Source organism: Mustelus asterias, chromosome 8 (assembly GCF_964213995.1).
Source record: "Mustelus asterias chromosome 8, sMusAst1.hap1.1, whole genome shotgun sequence".
Classification (NCBI taxonomy): Eukaryota; Metazoa; Chordata; class Chondrichthyes; order Carcharhiniformes; family Triakidae; genus Mustelus; species Mustelus asterias.
In genome coordinates, this window is record NC_135808.1 from 101,471,795 (window position 1) to 101,489,611 (window position 17,817).

At 43.0% G+C, this 17,817-nt stretch overlaps 1 protein-coding gene across 2 annotated transcripts in view; it reads left to right on the plus strand.

Moving 5' to 3' along the window:
* Positions 1-17,817, plus strand: part of pik3r3b (phosphoinositide-3-kinase, regulatory subunit 3b (gamma)) — a 549,621-nt gene that overhangs the window by 263,941 nt on the left and 267,863 nt on the right. For both annotated transcript variants that reach the window (XM_078218604.1, XM_078218605.1), the window contains one exon: positions 16,126-16,257. In XM_078218604.1, the coding sequence (XP_078074730.1) occupies positions 16,126-16,257 (132 nt within the window). The remainder of the gene's footprint in view (positions 1-16,125; positions 16,258-17,817) is intronic.

Sequence of the window (17,817 nt, forward strand, 5' to 3'; positions counted from 1 at the left end):
GGTGTTTGAAATCATGAAGGGTTTGGACAGAGTAGATAGGAAGAAAGCGGCACCATGGTGGAAGGTAATGATGAAGCATCATTGAAAACAGCCAAGCAAGTGGCTCAGAGAGGCATCTGCACAACTCAACACTGGAAAGATGGATGGGAGTTCCTGTCAAAGGACAGATGCACAGGGTAAGGCCTCCTAAACTGTCATCCAACAAATCCTTATATACAAGCTTTTCAGTATCAAAAGAATGGGTGATGAACTTTGGTAGGAAGAATATGGAGAGACAGTCCAATAAGGGGTGAAATTCTTAGAGGGGCGCAGAAGCAGAGGGACCTGGGTATATATGTGCATAGATCATTGATGGTGGAAGGACAGGTGGAGAAAGCAGTTAATAAAGCATATAATATCCTGGGATTTATTAATAGGGGCATAGTGTACAAGAGTAAGGAGGTTATGCAGAACTTGTACAAGCTGGACCTCAGCTGCAGTATTGTGTGTAATTCTGGGTGCCACGCTGTACGATGGATGTGATCACATTGGAAGGAGTGAAGAAAAGGTTTACAAGAATGGTTCCAGGGATGAGAAACTTAGCTGTGAGGATAGATTGGAAAGGTTGGGACTGTTCTCCTTGCAGAGAAGAAGGCTAAGAAGAGATTTGATAGAGATGTTCAAAATCATGAGGAGGCTGGACAGAGTAGATGAGTAGAAACTATCGCCACTCGTAAAACAATTAAAAACAAGAGGACTGTAATTTGCAAAAGAAGCAAACGTGATGTGAGAAAAAACTTTTTCACACGAGTGGTTCGGGTCTGGAATGCGCTGTTTGGAAATGTGTTGGAGGCAGGTTCAATCAAAGCATTCAGGAGGGCATTAGAGGATTACTTGAACAGAGTGCAGGGGTATGGGGAAAAGGCAGGAGAATTGCATTAAGTCATGGTGCTCATTTGAAGAGCTGGCATAGACAAGATGGGCCAAATGGCCTCCTTCTGTACCATAACAAGTCTGTGATTGTGTTAATGTGGAATGTGTGAACAGGAAAGGAAAGCTACAGAACATAAAACGAAAAATGGAAAAGGAGAAATTAAAGAGACTAGAGTTGTGTGAAGTATGGTGGACAGGAGAAGGCAATTTCGAGTGATGAAATGAGAATAATAAGCTCAGGAGGAGAAGAAAAGAATAATGCTTGATAAGAAAGCCAATAACCATATCTGAGTAAAGTGAACTGAAATGCTTGTCAGATGGACTGATGCTGGTAAAACTGTAGGGCAAACCAGTGGACATTGCCATCATTCGAGTATCTATCCCCACAACTGAACATCCAAATGAAGAGATTGATGGAAATGTATGATGGAATTGAAGAACTAATCATGGAGGAGTGGAAAATGCTTTGTGAATGTTGCAGGAAGATGATATGCTATTGGGGCTTTTCAACTCGCACAGACCTAGTATGGGAATGCCAAATCTCAGGTTTGTATTGTGTGGGGGAAGGTTTTGCTGATTGGTTAGCAAGTCTGCTCTGATTGGATGAGGTGTTGCCGAGGAAAATGCATCAGGGAACTTTTGTCTCCCCCAAGCTACTGTTTAATTCAGAAAAGGTGCAATGCCTCAACATATTCCATGATCCCAAGTTCCAGATTCTCCCACAAGAGGAAACATCCTCTCCACATGCATCCTGTCAAGACCCTTCAGGATCTTATATGTTGTAATCAAGTCGCCTCTTATCTTCTAAACTCCAGTGGATGCAAGCCTACCCTATCCAACCTTTCCTCATAAGACAGCCCATCCAATAGTCTAGTAAACTTTCTCTGAACTGCTTCCAATGCATTTACATCTTTCCTTGACTAATGCAACCAAAACTGTGCACACTTTTCCAGATGTGTTCTCTCCAATACCCTATACAACTGTAGCAAAACATCCCTATCTTTCTATTCCACACCCCTTGCAATAAATAAGAACAATCCACTTACATTCCTAATCGCTTGCTGTAGTTGAATACTATTTTTTGTGATTCATGTACCGAAACACGCAGGTCTCTCTATAGTGTAGAGTTCTGCATCCTCTCTGCATTTTAATAATATGATATTTCCCCTGCCAAAAAGGACAAGTTGACATTTTCCTACATTATACTCCATCTGCAAAGTTGTTTCCAACTCATTTAACCTATATCCCTTCCGCCACTACAGGGCAGAAGTCTTTTAGGCCACTGGCGGTAATGCGACCTACTGTAAAATACAGCCCATGGTTTCAGCAGCTGAGTAGAAATGGGCCAAGTAGAAAATAAAATTATTACAGAGAGTTATATTTCTCTCATTACATAATATCTTTGTCTTTCTCCATTGCCATACAAAATCCCCCAAATGTCAATGCAGCTAAGCTGCATTTTTTTGTGTGTGATAAAGACTCTGTCTACACTTCCCGCTGCCTCAGCAAAGCAACCAGCATAATTAAGGATCCCACGCACCCTGGACATTCTCTCTTCCACCTTCTTCCGTCGGGAAAAAGATACAAAAGTCTGAGGACACGTATCAACTGACTCAAGAACAGCTTCTTCCCTGTTGCTGTCAGACTTTTGAATGGACCTACTTTGCATTAAGCTGATCTTTCTCTACACCCTAGATATGACTGTAACACTACATTCTGCACTCTCTCATTTCCTTCTCTATGTACGGCATGCTTTGTCTGTATAGCACGCAAGAAACAGTACTTTTCACTGTATACTAATACATGTGACAATAATGAATCAAATCAAATCAAAATGAAATCAAAGGATTTTGAATCCTTTAAAATGGGTACATGGTCAAAAGAATTATTTATTTTCCTGCACATACGTTGAAGCATTTTTGAATTCTCTTGTGCTGTGGACGGCACAGTGGAGTAAATCTTTATCCATATGTAATCATGTCACGAAGAACTGGAAAAGGCACCCACGCAGTCAGGAACTGTCCAGTGGAGGATATCAGAATTCTAAGGGTATGGCCTAGAATGGTCTTTGCAATCTGGGGAAAAGCAAAGTCATCAGATTGGTCATTTTGATTCCTGACCTTTGTGTTGTACTTATTAAGCTTTCTGGATAGACAAATTTAAATGTTCCTTTTTCCCCTCAATAAACATGCCCGGGAATAGTTGTTCCCACTCAGATATGTGGCATGCCTAGTGAAGCGATTCATAGCTTTAAACGTACACTGCATTCAATGCACAATTTTCTAGAACTGTCTTTTATTTGAAAATGAACAGTAACAGGACTGTTAGGATTCTTTTTGCAATTCCTGCACAAAGGATTAACTTTTGTCTGAAAATGCCTCTGGAAAGTTCTCAAATGCTAATGGGTTTCTCAGGTGCACAATCCTTACCAGCTCAATGGAAGAGATCTAATAAACAATGGCTGCCAGATGTGTCAGAGCCGTGGAGATGGAATATCAAATAAGGTCTTCCAGTGAGCTATTCATAGCTGGTATGTTGATAGGTTGTCAATCAATTCTCCATTGTGTATCAGACACCCTGGCTCTGACCCATAATATGGACAATTGAGGGCAGTGAAATTTCCCATCATGTGACTGAAACTAGCTTCAAATAACAAATCTATTATCCCAAGAACGAGAGAGAAGCTAATAAGTCTGGCCAAGAACACTGCCTGCAGAGAATATCAGCAGTAACTAAAAGCAGTAAGATCCATGCCTTTTTTGAAAACCTGGCGCCTGTTAAATGTCTCCCCAGCCTGTTCCTTTTTCAGAGCCTACCAGATCTGTCATTTGCTTCCTGGTAAGGAAACTACCAAGTGGGGGCTTACTTTGTGACCTGCTGAACATCCAGGTCTTTGAGGGAACCCTGCAATAATCTCTGATGTACACAACTACAGCTATTGAAACCACCCAAAATATGCTGTTAATTCCAATAATTGTACGTTGAGGAAGAATGAGTGAGTTTGAAGCTAGCCTGCACCTTAAAACTTGTTTATTTCCAAGTCAGTAAAGTAATGTCACAGACTCTCCCAATTCCTCCCAGACATTTTCCAGTCATTCGTGCTGGCAGGGTGTTCTGGTCCCGTTGCAGTGAACGGAGATTTGGCTTCGTGCCAAATTCTCCATCCTTGCTTGCAGTGGTAGCGGAGTGTGAACAGCCAGTAAGATCGTGCCCCCAGCATGAACTGGTTTATATACTCTTGCAGTGATTCCCTAAACATTCCCCAGTTGGGAACAACTGTGTATAATTGTCAACTTAAAGCATGTGTTGTATTGCAGCACAGATTCAACATTAACATAGCTACTTTCAATTGACTCTCGATGATGAGTCATTTAGACTTTTGGGTGAATGTGTGAAATAATAATTGTCTGTATTTGAACACACAAAAACTTGCTGATGATCCTTTAAAAATTGACCATACATTTAGGGGTTGAGAAACATATGCAGTCTGATTATGGACAGTCTGGGAAAGGGGACAAGAGTTTCAATTCTCTCCCAACCCTGTCTGTAAAATATGCAAGAAAGATCGAGGTTTATAGAAGAGAAATAAAAAACAATTTCACTATTCACATTCTTTGTTTAGCGTCTTTGACAGGTTTGGCACTGTTAGGATAACATTTGGAATGAGGTTCAAGTTGAAGAATGTGGCAAGTTTTTAAATCTGGTTTAGACAAATAACCTGCGTATATTTTTTAACGTTTTTAAGAGTAATATCCTGAAAAAGATCAAATAATTGTGAATTATATAAATCTAATATGTAGGAGACTCCTTTTAATGTGTCCATTCCAGTGAATAAGGATCTTTGTTTAGATCAATTCTACTGATGGCAAAGCAGCTGGCCTCAGATAATTATTGGTTGTGGCTTCATGTTACCATCCCCCACCAGGTTTTATCCGTGTATTAGCTAATACCTGTCAGTGAGCATACTTATTCATAATTTATCTTCCCCCTTGTGGAATTGATGTTGGTTCTTTAAGCCACAAACGTAGACTGGTTTGTTTCTCAAAAGGAGTTTTTTCCATGCTCTGGACAACTGTTAACGCTATTTATTCCTCATCGATATGTTACACAAATATGCTACATAATTACACGACAACCTATTGCAACCTCCAGTCCCTCGCTGACAATGTTCGAAGCAGACAGCAGGCCTTGATGGCTAAAGGGCTCGCATATATTCTTAGAAGTAATCAACCTTTTCTCTGATTGCACTGCGCAGCAACTAAAGCTGTGACACTGATGTAGTTGCTCATTTTTCCATCTGTTTGGAGACTGTTAATTACATTGATCGTAGGCTGATGAATTGTTTAATAAACTGCCAGGACTCTGAATGCCAATGTGCTGCAGTGATCAGCTGCTCATTACACTTTATTTATCACTGTATCTGCCATTAACATCCAATAAAAGAGATATGTGGAGACGCTGCTGTCTTTAAAAAAAAGATGCAACTGAATAATAGACTTTCATGACCTTTCTCTGGAAGGCTATTGCTGGAATAAAGCCTAAAGGCCAAAGATTGTCAGCAAAAGATGTTACAAAGAGTTGTCATTGCATTGAAGGGGTCTGTATGCTTTTATGCCATCAAACAATATTCCTTTTCAAATAGTTTCTTCCCTTCATGTCTCCCTGATCAACACACCATTCCCAACCTGCCTATATCACTGCAATTGGCTACACTAACACCACTTATTTATGGGATATGGCTGAGATGGACTATTTACTGCATAATCACCACTAGCACAAAGCCACATTATGCCACTCTGGAGAACCTCATGTTGGAGGCCAGCTGGTACCTCACCAGTTCACACTCCTGAAATATTCCCCTAGAATCAGAAACATTTCTAAGCCTTGTTAATGCTTAAGGGGGGGAAGAAAAGTAGAATTCGCTTCTGGATTCAAATTCATGTATGAGCCAACACCAGAGATTACATCCAAAAACAAAATCCTTAAAGTAACACATTCATAAATCCAGACTCTTCGTGCTTTCTCATGATAGTCTTCCATTTGGCAATCCCAGCACATTAACATCGAGATTGGGAATGAAATGCGAACAACATCCATTTTGCAGAGTTTAAAAAAAAAAGAAACTGCAGAAGATTCTGAAAAATATTAAACAGACCCAATCTGCCAGCAAAGAGTTGATGTTGAAAACAGTAATTTTTAAAAAATAGACTGTGTTGAGTGATATGTTTGAAACTATTTGTTGTGCTGCACTTCACAAATAGCAAGGCAGCATAAATCATCCACACTGAGGAGTTGGTTTGTCAAAGAAAAAAATAGAGGCGTAGACTATTTTTTAAATGGGGAAAGGCTTTGGAAATCTGAAGCACAAAGGGGCTTGGGAGTCCTGGTTCAGGACTCTCAAGGTTAACGTGCAGGTTCAGTTGACAGTTAGGAAGGCAAAATCAATGTTAGCATTCATTTCGAGAGGGCTAGAATACAAGAGTAGGGATGTACTGCTGAGACTGTATAAGGCTCTGGTCAGACCCATTTGGAATATTATGAGCAGTTTTGGGTCCCATTCCTAAGGAAGGATGTGCTGGCCTTGAAGGGTGTCCAGAGGAGGATCACAAGAATGATCCCAGGAATTAAGGATTTGTCATATGTGGAGCAGTTGAGGAATTTGGGTCTATACTCGATGGAGTTTAGAAGGATGAGGGGGGATCTAATTGAAACTTACAGAATACCGAGAGGCCTAGATAGAGTGGATGCGGAGAGGATGTTTCCACTAGGGGGAGAGACTAGAACTTGAGGGCACAACCTCAGAGTGAAGGGACGTTCCTTTAAAACTGAGATGAGGAGGAATTTCTTCATCCAGAGGGTGGTGAATCTATGGAACTCATTGCCACAGAGGACTGTGGAGGCCAGGTCATTGAGAGTCTTTAAGACAAAGATAGATAGGTTCTTGATCAATAAAGGGATCAAGGGTTACGGCGAGAAGACAGGAGAATGGGATGAGAATATCAGCCATGATTGAATGGCGGAGCAGACTCGATGGGCCAAATGGCCTAATTCTGCTCCCATATCTTATGGTTGCTTATTCTGACTTGGAAATTAAGCTGTTGGGGTGGGAAGTGGGTTAGTCTCTGATTTAAAAATCTACATCCATCATTTGAAACTGAAGTTGATCAAAATGATGTTGAGAGCAGTACTGTATAGTCACATGAGATAGATCTGCACTAGGATATTCCAAATAGAAAAAAAGATTTATGTGTAGTGAGTGCTTTTCATGACCACTGGACATCTCAAAGTGCTTTACAGCCAGGGTAGCGCTTTTATTGGAGTGTACTCACTGTTGCAATGTAGGAAATGCAGCTGCTTGTATGTGCACAGCAAGCTCCCACAAAGAGTCAGGTAACCTGTTTGTGTGATGTTATTTGAGTGATAAATATTGACCAGAACACCAGAGATACCATCATTGCTCTACTTCAAAATAGTGCCATGTTATCATTTACATCCACCCAAGCACACAGATGGTGCCTCAGCACCTCATCAAAAAGGCAGCGCCTCTGACAGTGCAGTGCTCCTTCAGTACTGCATTGGAATGTCTGCTATTTTTCAATTTTGTGCAGTAGGCCTGGCGTGGAATTTTTTATTTTTGAGACAGAAAGAGCGGCGTTGAAGGCCTTCTCCGCTATATTGCTAGCAGTTTAGAAAAATCAAATCCAAAAGGTGGGACTTATGATAATCACAGAGCCTGCCCCACCGGCAGCGTAGACTTTTAAAGATCAGGGCGTTATTTTTAATGGCCATCCTGGTATACGAAAATAAAAAAATAGAACAACCCCCCTCCCCTCTTCCACTCCCCATGCACCAAGAACCCCTCCCCGCCCCAGGCAATGCCAGGGAACAGTGCCCAGGCAGTCCCGAGGTACTGCCCACCACGACCCTCTTTACCCCCCCACCCCCCCAAGCAATGCACTCAGCTGTGTTCCTCCGGGAGGTCTGCCCACCAGATGCATGCCATGGGAAACCAGTCATGATTCACCGACATGAATGGATAATCTAATCTGGGGGTTGGGTCATCAAGTGTAGAGGCCTGATAATTAGATTTAAATGTATTCTGATGGGATTCTGACGTGAGCCATTGGGAATTCCATTATATCATTAGCAGGGACAATCGCAACAGGACTTTATGCTGCCAAATAACGTGATTTAGGCCTCGTGAGATTTGGTGCTCCCGCCGCCATTCATGCAAGGTGCAACTGGGAGCACAAAACCCTGGCCCTGGAGTGGGACTAATAGCCAAAATATTGTGCTTCAGAGATGAGAGAGAGAGTACGACCAACTGAGCCACAGTGATCCACTAATGACTACTGGACCTGGTGCTCTCAGGTCTCCCAAGCAGAGCCGGGCCTTCTCAACTTGAAAAGTCAGCTGAAATTAGGCATTCCAGACTAGTGTTGGTGAATTGCGTATTCCCAGTCTCAGGCTGTGGAGGTGGGGTGGGGGGAGGTGGGGAACAGGAGGCACAGAGTAAAAGTGAGATAATCTCTCATGGAGATGAAGGGAAAATTGCAGAAGATGTGAGCTTACGTCACTCATTCACTTTGTGGCTACTTCATTTGAGTATCGTTAATAAAAAGTCTAGAGAGCGGGGCATGTTATAGAAGGAGTTCAACAGCGAAGAAAACAAAATATGTTTAAAAAGGAAACAAGTTGACAAGAAGTTAACTTACACCATGAGTTAGGCCAGCTTTATTCACAGTGTTCATTTCTGGAAATGCTGGAATTATCTGTGTGGGTCAGCAAATGGTCTCCCATTTGAATTTCTAGTTCAGCTCAAAGTATGCATAAACAAAGAAAATGTCTTCTTTTTACAATTTGGTTTTGAAAAAGTAAAGCTCATTTGCCAATTTGGCAGTTCATATGACTGCAAATATGTTTTGGGTATCATTTCAGGTACCTCGGGCTGAATTTTCCTGTGGGCATTGAGACTACAATATCGAGCCCATATGTGAGTTCCGAGCCCCCACACACTCAGCTGTGTTGGAACTACTTTACATGAGGCAGCCTCATAATTGGCATCCAGTTAAGGATAGTGAGTGGAACAGGGAGGTGGGAGGCCCAGTAAAGGCCCAGCAGCGTCCAGACAGCAATCCCATTGGAAAAGATGAGCACTGCTGGAGAGGAGGGAGACCTCGGGGACACCATAACATCCCTCTTCAGTGCTGAGAAGGTGACAGAGTACTATGAGGGACCTCAGGGTGGAGGGATGACCCTCCAGAAGAATATTTGTGGTTCTTCCTGGGCCCCTGAGAGCAAACTCTCAACACCGTGAGAGGCTGGTGCAAAATTGCAGCGCTGGGGAAGAATGGCTTTGGTTGGGGATTTAAATGGCTTAGTTGTCTGCCTGCCTCCTTGGATTGGACTGTCGATCCTGTCGATGAAGGTGGCAACACAGGTGGAGAAGGTGGTGAAGAAGGCATATGGTATGCTTGCCTTTATAGGACGGGGTATAGAGTATAAAAGCTGGAGTCTGATGATGCAGCTGTATAGAACGCTGGTTAGGCCACATTTGGAGTACTGCGTCCAGTTCTGGTTGCCACACTACCAGAAGGACGTGGAGGCGTTAGAGAGAGTGCAGAGAAGGTTTACCAGGATGTTGCCTGGTATGGAGGGTCTTAGCTATGAGGAGAGATTGGGTAAACTGGGGTTGTTCTCCCTGGAAAGACGGAGAATGAGGGGAGATCTAATAGAGGTGTACAAGATTATGAAGGGTATAGATAGGGTGAACAGTGGGAAGCTTTTTCCCAGGTCGGAGGTGACGATCACGAGGGGTCACGGGCTCAAGGTGAGAGGGGCGAAGTATAACTCAGATATCAGAGGGACGTTTTTTACACTGAGGGTGGTGGGGGCCTGGAATGCGCTGCCAAGTAGGGTGGTGGAGGCAGGCACGCTGACATCGTTTAAGACTTACCTGGATAGTCACATGAGCAGCCTGGGAATGGAGGGATACAAACGATTGGTCTAGTTGGACCAAGGAGCGGCACAGGCTTGGAGGGCCGAAGGGCCTGTTTCCTGTGCTGTACTGTTCTTTGTTCTTTGTTCTTTGTGGCAGTCCTTCCCTGTGCAAGTCGGTCAGAGGCAGTACAGAGTCGGGGAGCTATCCCGATGGGATTTCCCACCACTTTTCCAGGCCCCCTCTGCCTCCAAACCCATCTCCACAAGGCTGGGAAAATTCCATGCCAGGAGTGTAGTACATTGGAAAGGAGATGCCATAAATCCCATGCATATCTCAACCCTTCGTGTTTGCGATAGATTATTTACAGTTTTACAGTGAGACTTACATGAGCACAAAAATAGTTATTTGTTCTTCTTTACCTGAATATCTTTTAAGTGTTCCCATGCTCATGAAGTCATCAGGTCTGTGGAACACCTCAAACAGACAATGGCAATCCCTTGGAGGTGTAAAAGCCCCCTTTCTACATTATCAAGAGTCGAAATGGACCACTCAAGGAGTTAAAAGCTGAGACATTAATATTCAATCACCTTTGGCTATCACAGTGGCTAAGAGAATACAATTAATCGTCTAAACTGCTGGGGGCCACTATTGATCTATAGAGCTTCTAACAACAGGTGAGAGAGAATCCCATTGCCAGAGGGGACAATTATTGTGCAGTTTGAAAGCCAGTCACATGACAGCAGCCATCTTTACTGCCAAGTGTCGAAAGAGGCAACACCAGCTGCTAAAATCAAGTAAAGAAACATCTGAAGGCAGCCACAAAGCTGCATGCCTCTCACTCTTTCTGCCTGCTTATATCATACTGGGACAATAGAGGAATTCTGAAAAAGACTTCAAATTCCAAAGCAGTGTTTCCAGGGAGATTAAAAAACAAGGAAAGAACTGCTTCAGCCATGAACAATAGTGAAGGATTCATAATCTGTGGACACTCTGTGGACACTTAGGTTGATTGGCCAAGCTAAAATTGCCCTTAATGTCCTGGGATGCGTAGGTTAGAGGGATTAGTGAGTAAATATGTAGGGATATGGGGGTAGGGCCTGGGTGGGATTGTGGTTGGTGCAGACTCGATGGGCCGAATGGCCTCTTTCTGTGCTGTAGGGATTCTAAGATTCTAAGACTCTATTAATTTTATCATTGAATCTTAATTTTGGCCGAAAGTTAACTTCCCCTATTTTACAACTTGTCATTTTTGCATGCCTGTGTGTGTTGCGATGGCCGGGTCATGTGTTTAGCTTTTCAATTTTTTTAACGTCTTTACCTGGGTGTTTTTTTTGTACAATAAAACCCTTTTCATGTTTAAGCTCAGGAAAGCTTGTTGGAGTACTTTGCATCAGCATGTAAACGGTTAAGTACATGCACTGAATTAGCTCATTCATCCATCTAAATTTCAAAACAAACCCTGTTACAATCAATCAAGGAATGGGGAAGTCCTTGCACACATCCTGGTTGTAACAGTGAAGCTGTGTTCATTATAGCGCCGATGTAATGTAATTTAGCCTTGCATTTACAAAGCAAAATCTTTTATTTGCAATATTGAGTTTGGACTTTAAACTTTAATATGTTACTCACTGATGCACATACATATGCCTGCTCTGACAGACATCAGAAGGAGGAAGTCTGGAAGGTCTGCAGCAAGTGTTAATTGGGGTTATTTTGACTTTGCACCATTGTCTGAAGTAGATAATGGTAAATAGGCAGCCCATTACATAGAAAAGGTTGCCTAATTGGCATCACTACTTTTACATGGTTGCTCAAAGTTATTCCCAGTGAATGGAAAGAAACAATTTAAACCTGTTCCATTATGTCCCTGTTTCATGTCTTTTTGTGCCAAACTCACCAGTTCTCAAACATAGAAACATAGAAAATAGAAGCAGGAGTAGACTATTCGGCCCTTCGAACCTGCTCCACCATTCATTTTGATCATAGCTGGTCATCAAATTCAATATCCTGATCCCGCCTCCCCTTCATATCCCTTGATCCCTTTAGCCCCAAGAGCTATATCTAATTTCTTCTTGAAATCACACAATGTTTTGGCCTCAACTACTTTCTGTGGTCGTGAATTCCACATGTTCACCACACGCTGGATGAAGAAATTCTCCTCACCTCAGTCCTAAAAGGTTTACCCCCTATGCTCAAACTATGACCCTCTAGTTCTGGACTTCCCCACCATCGGGAACATTCTTTCTGAATCTACCCTGTCTAATCCTGTTAGAGTTTTCTAAGTTTCTCTGCGATCCCCTCTCACTTTCCCGGATACTTCTTGGATTTATTTTTATCATGGAGTACGCAATGAAGGTTGGATGGAAAATGGGGAAAGAGAGCATTGACGAAAGTATGCAGTGTCACTATGGGGTGGAGAGGAGCGGAAGAGAAAACTACAATGGAGTCATGAACTGATGAAATGTGCTATTAAGGGATGTGGAGGAAGAAGCATGGCTACGATCAACTGTTCCTATCTAGTTTCGATGCAAAAATTAGACTGCTGTCCTCAGAGTGCTAATTCATTATTGGAATGTCCCAGATTATCAGTTATGTAGATCTGCACTGAAAGGATCTGTCGCTGCTTAAAGGATTTAGGTTGTATATTTAGTAACAGATTGAATTGTAAAAGGGCTGTAGCGTAGATCTGACCTTTTGCTAATTCTATACATTTCAGTGTATATCTGACGAGGTGGTAACCTATTTATACATGCCAACAGGTTCAGTTTGCTCTGCTCTAAGTAATGTTATTGCGACCACAACTAAGTCAGAATCTAGCTTAGGTTTCTGAGGGATCTGATGTTTCGCCTTCAGATATCTGCAGCAAACTAATGATACCCGAGATTGTGGCCCGGACATTCCACGCAAGTTCTGTTCTTTTCCTGATGGTAAGGGGGTGCAGTCAAGCACAGGGAGTTCCTAAACTAGCTGTTGCTGCTGCAGTGGCTCAGTTCAAAATCAGTAGCCCAGATTTTACTGGCAGACAGGAGGTGGGCTGAGAGACAGGGAGCCGTGACGCGTCAGTTTACCAATGTGGTTTCATGGCTGCCAGGGTTTTTTCACCATTGGCGGAACTGATTGTGGAGAGGCTGCTCACTTCTAGCATCCAAACACGTGGGCAACAATTCACCATAACCCAAGGCCCAAATGTGAGCTATATTATGGTGCTGTCAGCAAAATATTGGTGGCCTTCCTATGGCAGCCCTGTGGGGTGGGAGAGTGGAGTGGCCCAAAGAGAAGGCCGACAGGTAATAAGGGCAACCCCCATGGCCCATCAATCTCCCCACTGGGCTCCAACATTCAGCCTTATGATTTGAGAGTTTTTTTCAAACTTACCTGGTCAATCTACCAATGTACCCTGTATACCTCAGCAGCGCTCCACACCAACCTGAGGCACTGCTAAAGCGTCAGGATTACCTACCCTCTGGGCTCTCAGCATCAGGAGCCCAGCAAGCACCTTTAATTGGCCTGTAGTTGGCTAATTAGCAGTCAGCCTGTGGTAAAATTATTGAGGAAATTCCCTACCAACAACTGGGGGCTCAGGAGTTGCTTATATTGTGGGAGTTTGACACCCACTGTAAAATTTAGGCCAGTGTTTCAGCATCAGCCTGAATTAACGAAATGCAAGTGACACATTATGATAGGATATCAACATTGCATAAATCTTTATTGCATTATTTATAAGAGTGTCCAATTTGAATGACTTTTTCTGCTTTCCTGATATAATGATATATTTTCACTGTGCACTTTGGCATATTAACAGTGCTCTGAGAATTCATTGAATATGAGGAGAACAACCCTTAAGTGCTAATTGACACCAACGCTCATATTCATAAAGCTATTGCAGATCTTACCTTATTATATCTCAGAAAGGTGTTCAAATAAAATAATTCCTTTGAAATTGACTGGCTGTTAAACTTTGTAAGTTTGCCTGCAAATTTTCCACAGAATCATAGAATCCCTACAGTGCAGAAGGAGGCCATTCGGCCCATCAAGCCTGCACCGACCCTCCAACAGAGAATCTTACCCAGTCCCACCCAACCCAGTAATTTATCAAGGTTTATCCCCCTACATCTTGGGACACTTAGGGGAAATGTAACATGGCCAATCCACATAAAATGCACATCTTTGGACTGTGGGAGGAAACCGGAGCACGCAGAGGAAACATATAAACTTCACACAGACTCCCAAGGTCGGAATTGAACCCGGGTCCCTGGCACTGTGAGGCAGCAGTGCTAACCACTGTGCAACAATGCCGCCCTTCTTGACTTGTGAAAAGCCACATTTGAGAGATTAACACAGGGCTTTTGAATGGAGCCCTAAATGTGATGTAGTAAGGAGGGGGGGGGGGGGGGGGGAACCCGAGACTTGATGTTGAGGGTGAGAGAAATGGTCATAGTAATGCAGGGAGTATTCTACCTCTGTCCAACATCTGAAATGCTGCACTCAGTGTGAAAGTGTTTCATGCAGATGGTCAGATAATGTTCCATTCAATAGAATTAGTTATTCACCTCAATGAACAGGTAGAGAAACAAAACATTTCGAATTAATAATTCATTTCAGGTTTGCTGATTAAATTACAGTTTTAAGAGTTTTACCAGTTAGTCGAATAACGAGTGCAAGAGATGCAATCTTGTTTCAATTTGAATGATCTTGTAGATTATGTTATATGGATCTGCTTGATTGACTTCATAATGAATTGTGCAGGAGGTAAACTAATCCCGAGACAGAACAGTGAACATAACCTAGAAAAGTCTGTTCTAATATCAATGCTGATGACTAAGAATAGAGCAATATTCTCACAGTTGCAATCTTAAGGATGAACTTTAATTTTAACATTGTGGAAGCCCTTGTACCAGAACAAAATCCTTACAGCAATAATGACTCCATTAAACCTATTGGAGATGACTAAAATGTTTCAATAGTTGCACTATTGCACACCCATGATATCAAAAAGGTTGTTTTACCAGCACACAACGTCAAATGCCATTCTTCAGAATGTGCTCTACACATCTTCCCATTCATTTTATCCTGAGGACAGTTAATGTGTGACACATTGCTTGCATTTTTCTTTGCTTGATTTTTCATCTCAAAAATCTCTCCCTTGTGTCATAGAACCCCTACAGTGCAGAAGGAGGCCATTCAGCCCATCAAGTCTGTAGTGACCACAATCCCACCTATTCCCGTAACTCCACATATTTACCCTGCTAATCCCCATGACTGCTAAATGTCATTTAGCATTCTTCCTCTTCTCACCTTCCAATTCACTTATCGTCCATTCTTCTCTTATTCGGTAAATGGTTGGATTTTTAATGATGCCAGTTGTTGAAAAGCTAGAATGCTACCTGGGTTATAGGAGTCATAGAAAAGATACAGATTATTTTTTCATTCCTGCCCTGAGGGAATCACTTTTCTTTCATCATCCTATGCTGTTCTAACTTGTGCCCTTATCGAGAATTGCAGAAACCAAGCAACAAGGCCAAGTATCAATTAAAGGTTGGGGCAGCATAGCAGTTAGCATTGCTGCCTCTCAGTGCCAGGGAGCCAGGTTCAATTCCGGCCTTGGCTGGCTGTATGTGTGGAGTTTGCACATTCTCCCAGTGTCTGCTTGGGTTTCCTGTGGGTCCACTGGTTTCCTCCCACAATCCAAAGATGTGCAGCTTAGGTGGATTGGCTATGCTAAATTGCCCCTTTAATGTCCCAAGTTGTGTAGGTTAGGGGGACTAGCGGGGTAAATATGTGGGGTTAGAGATATAGGGCCTGGATAGGATGTTCTGTCAGAGAGTCAGTGCAGACTCGATGGGCCAATTGGCCTCCTTCTGCACTGTAAGGATTCTATGTTTCTCTGATGAGAAGTGGTTATTTCTGAGCTGTCTTATGCATTTTCTTTTCGGTGAAAGAACCAAAAACTCTTCCATTATGAACTAATAGCTATCCCAATTGTTATGTCAAGGCAAGTTAAATTGTTTTTTTTAAAGGCTGCAAGATGATCTGACAGGAAGTAAAGTGTCATCTGACAGGAAGTGGGGCGAGTTTATGGCAATGCTGATGCATTAAATCATGATTGCACTTTAATTCAGGGGAAGAGCAAACTAAATATAATTTAATCCTAAATCGGGCAATCAAAGCCACAACAGCCGACAAAAGTGTGCCGTCAGCAATGTACCTGCAGGAAGAAAGAATAGGAATGATGCCAATCTGCCTGGTTTCTAACCTCCTTCATTATGTTACAGATATGGCAGCTGTTGATATCGAACAATATGACATCCACATCATTGCCGATGCGCTGAAGCATTACTTACGAGGGTTGCCTTCACCGGTGATTCCACCAGCTATTTACAGTGAGCTAGTCTACACTGCCCAAGGTAAAGTGCTGCAGATGACTTCCGATTCATGCCATTCCTTGAATAAGAATATGTTCTATAATGCTCAATAGCCTCATTTTTCTTACCTTTTATAAAATTAAAATAAAACAATAATCAGTGTTTGAAAGTGTTGACCACAAGGATTGCAGCGGTTCAAGAAGGCAACTCACCACCATCTTCTTGAGGGCAATTAGAGATGGGCAATAAATGCTGGCCTTGCCAGTTTTATTCACCCTATCAATTAATTAAAATATATATATCGGGCGGAATTTTCCCATCCCGCCCGCCACGGGAATTGTAGCGGGTGGGGGCAGACCATGCAAAGGTCTACAGACAGACAGCATGGTTTTGTAAGAGGGAGGTCGTGCCTTACAAATTTGGTGGAGTTTTTTGAGGAAGTGACAAAAACGGTTGACGAAGGAAGGGCCGTGGATGTCGTCTATGTGGATTTCAGTAAGGCACTTGACAAAGTCCCTCATGGCAGTTTGGTTAAGAAGGTTAAGGCTCATGGGATACAAGGAGAGGTGGCTAGATGGGTAGAGAACTGGCTTGGCCACAGGAGACAGAGGGTAGCAGTCGAAGGGTCTTTTTCCGGCTGGCGGTCTGTGACCAGTGGTGTTCCGCAGGGCTCTGTACTGGGACCTCTGCTATTTGTGATATATATAAATGATTTGGAAGAAGGTGTAACTGGTGTTATCAGCTAGTTTGCGGATGACACGAAGTTGGCTGGACTTGCGGATAGCGATGAACATTGTTGGACAATACAGCAGGATATAGATAGGCTGGAAAAGTGGGCGGAGAAATGGCAGATGGAATTTAATCCAGATAAATGCGAAGTGATGCATTTTGGAAGAACTAATGTAGGGGGGGGGGGGAGTTATACAATAAATGGCAGAGCCATCAAGAGTATAGAAACACAGAGGGACCTAGGTGTGCAAGTCCACAAATCCTTGAAGGTGGCAGCACAGGTGGAGAAGGTGGTGAAGAAGGCATATGGTATGCTGGCCTGTATAGGACGGGGTATAGAGTATAAAAGCTGGAGTCTGATGTTGCAGCTGTATAGCTGGTTAGGTCACATTTCGAGTACTGCGTCCAGTTCTGGTCGCCGCACTACCAGAAGGATGTGGAGGCTTTAGAGAGAGTGCAGAGAAGGTTTACCAGGATGTTGCCTGGTATGGAGGGTCTTAGCTATGAGGAAAGATTGGGTAAACTGGGCTTGTTCTCCCTGGAAAGACGGAGAATGAGGGGAGACCCAATAGAGGTGTACAAGATTATGAAGGGTATAGGTAGGGTGAACAGTGGGAAGCTTTTTCCCAGGTCGGAGGTGACGATCATGAGGGGTCACGGGCTCAAGGTGAGAGGGGCGAGGTATAACTCAGATATCAGAGGGACGTTTTTTACACAGAGAGTGGTGGGGGCCTGGAATGTGCTGCCAAGTAGGGTGGTGGAGGCAGACACGCTGGCATCGTTTAAGACTTACCTGGATAGTCACATGAGCAGCCTGGGAATGGAGGGATACAAACGATTGGTCTAGTTGGACCAAGGAGCGGCACAGGCTTG